Below are 2,216 nucleotides of genomic sequence, written 5' to 3'. Positions count from 1 at the left end.
AAGAACTGACTGTCGGTGTGGTCAGGGATGGATCTTGTAACACAAACTACTCTTTCTTCAGTCACAAACGAGGTAAGAACTGACTGTTGGTGTGGTAAGGGATGGATCTTGTAACACAAACTACTCTTTCTTCTGTCACAAACGAGGTAAGAACTGACTGTTGGTGTGGTAAGGGATGGATCTTGTAACACAAACTACTCTTTCTTCAGTCACAAACGAGGTAAGAACTGACTGTTGGTGTGGTAAGGGATGGATCTTGTAACACAAACTACTCTTTCTTCAGTCACAAACGAGGTAAAAACTGACTGTCGGTGTGGTCAGGGATGGATCTTGTTTCACAAACGAAACAAATTATTGGTAAATTGGAGAAGTATATTTTTACAGCTTTCTAGTCAGTTGCTGTATTAAAATAAAAGGTATTTAACAAACATTTAATCCTTGTACTAGAATGTCAATGTTAGATAGACGATATGTCCTCTAAGTAAAACTTAGCTTTTAGTATTGAAAATATTTTAGTTAAAGTGGTTTCAAATAATTTTCTGGAAGACTTTATATTTCAAATATAAACTATAGCTATTAGCAATGTTTTCTATTTCTAGCTTGCCCGCCAGGCTACTACGCTTACGAATTTGACTGCTTCAGAATTATTCCTGTTCCAGTACTGTACGAAAAGGCTAGTGAGTTTTGTGGTGTTGATGGTGCTGTTGTAGCCAGAGTTCGAAATAGCAATACGCAAGAGTTTCTGGAATTGCTGGCAAATGCAGCAGGAATCCAGGATGAAGAGTTTTGGATTGATCCAAACTCTGACATTAACTCAAATGTCAACTTGTTAGGAACTGTAACTGAAGGTTGCATTGCATTACAACTCTCTAACTCCATCACATTACAGATAGCCTGCTCCTTGGAAAAATATTTCATCTGTCAAATAGAGTTTGAAGATGAAGGTAAGAAGAGGGTTATTGAACACTAGTTCAGTTTCATACGATACATAATATATTACATACCCATTTTATACGATACATAATATACTACATACCCGTTTTAATGGTACATAATATACTACATACCCGTTTTATACGATACATAATATACTACATACCCATTTTATACGATACATAATATACTACATACCCGTTTTATACGATACATAATATACTACATACCCGTTTTATACGATACATAATATACTACATACCCGTTTTATACTATACATAATATACTACCTACCAGTTTTATACGATACATAATATACTACATACCCGTTTTATACGATACATAATATACTACATACCCGTTTTATACGATACATAATATACTACATACCCGTTTTATACGATACATAATATACTACATACCCATTTTATACGATACATAATATACTACATACCCGTTTTATACGATACATAATATACTACCTACCCGTTTTAATGCTACATAATATACTACATACCCGTTTTATACGATACATAATATACCACATACCCCTTTTATACGATACATGTATACTACATACCCGTTTTATACGATACATAGTACACTACATACCCGTTTTATACGATACATACTACACGACATACCCCTTTTATACGATACATAATACATGAAATACATAGTTTATTCAGTACAGAATACATAATATCTCTTTTTTACGCTGCATAATACCTCTAATACCCGTTTTATACAGTACAGCATACATAATATCTCTTTCATACGGTGCATAATACACGTCATACCCGTAAAACATCAGTAAACTGTATATTACACTAATACCCACTGAGTAAAACTTCAGTAAACTGTATATTACACTAATACCCACTGAGTAAAACTTCAGTAAACTGTACAATACACTAATACCCACAGAGTAAAACTTCAGTAAACTGTACTATACACTTATACCAACATAGTAAAACATCAATAAACTGTACAATACACTTATACCAACATAGTAAAACATCAGTAAACTGTACAATACACTTATACCCACATAGTAGAACATTCAGTAAACTGTACAATACACTTATACCCACATAGTAGAACATTCAGTAAACTGTACAATACACTTATACCAACATAGTAAAACATCAGTAAACTGTACAATACACTTATACCCACATAGTAGAACATTCAGTAAACTGTACAATACACTTATACCCACATAGTAGAACATTCAGTAAACTGTACAATACACTTATACCCACATAGTAGAACATTCAGTA

At 33.2% G+C, this 2,216-nt stretch overlaps 1 protein-coding gene across 1 annotated transcript in view; it reads left to right on the top strand.

Annotated features, from left to right (window-relative positions):
• Positions 1 to 99: 99 nt before the first annotated feature.
• LOC106466765 overlaps positions 100 to 2,216 on the top strand; it is a gene marked incomplete at its 5' end in the record, with an annotated part of 3,657 nt that continues 1,540 nt past the window's right edge. Inside the window, 2 exons of the mRNA XM_013927064.2 lie at positions 100 to 146; positions 600 to 944. Coding sequence (XP_013782518.2) covers positions 100 to 146; positions 600 to 944 — 392 coding nt within the window. The remainder of the gene's footprint in view (positions 147 to 599; positions 945 to 2,216) is intronic.

Source organism: Limulus polyphemus, unplaced genomic scaffold, assembly GCF_000517525.1.
Source record: "Limulus polyphemus unplaced genomic scaffold, Limulus_polyphemus-2.1.2 Scaffold2377, whole genome shotgun sequence".
In the NCBI taxonomy this organism is placed as follows: domain Eukaryota; kingdom Metazoa; phylum Arthropoda; class Merostomata; order Xiphosura; family Limulidae; genus Limulus; species Limulus polyphemus.
This window is presented reverse-complemented; position numbering and strand designations above follow the sequence as displayed.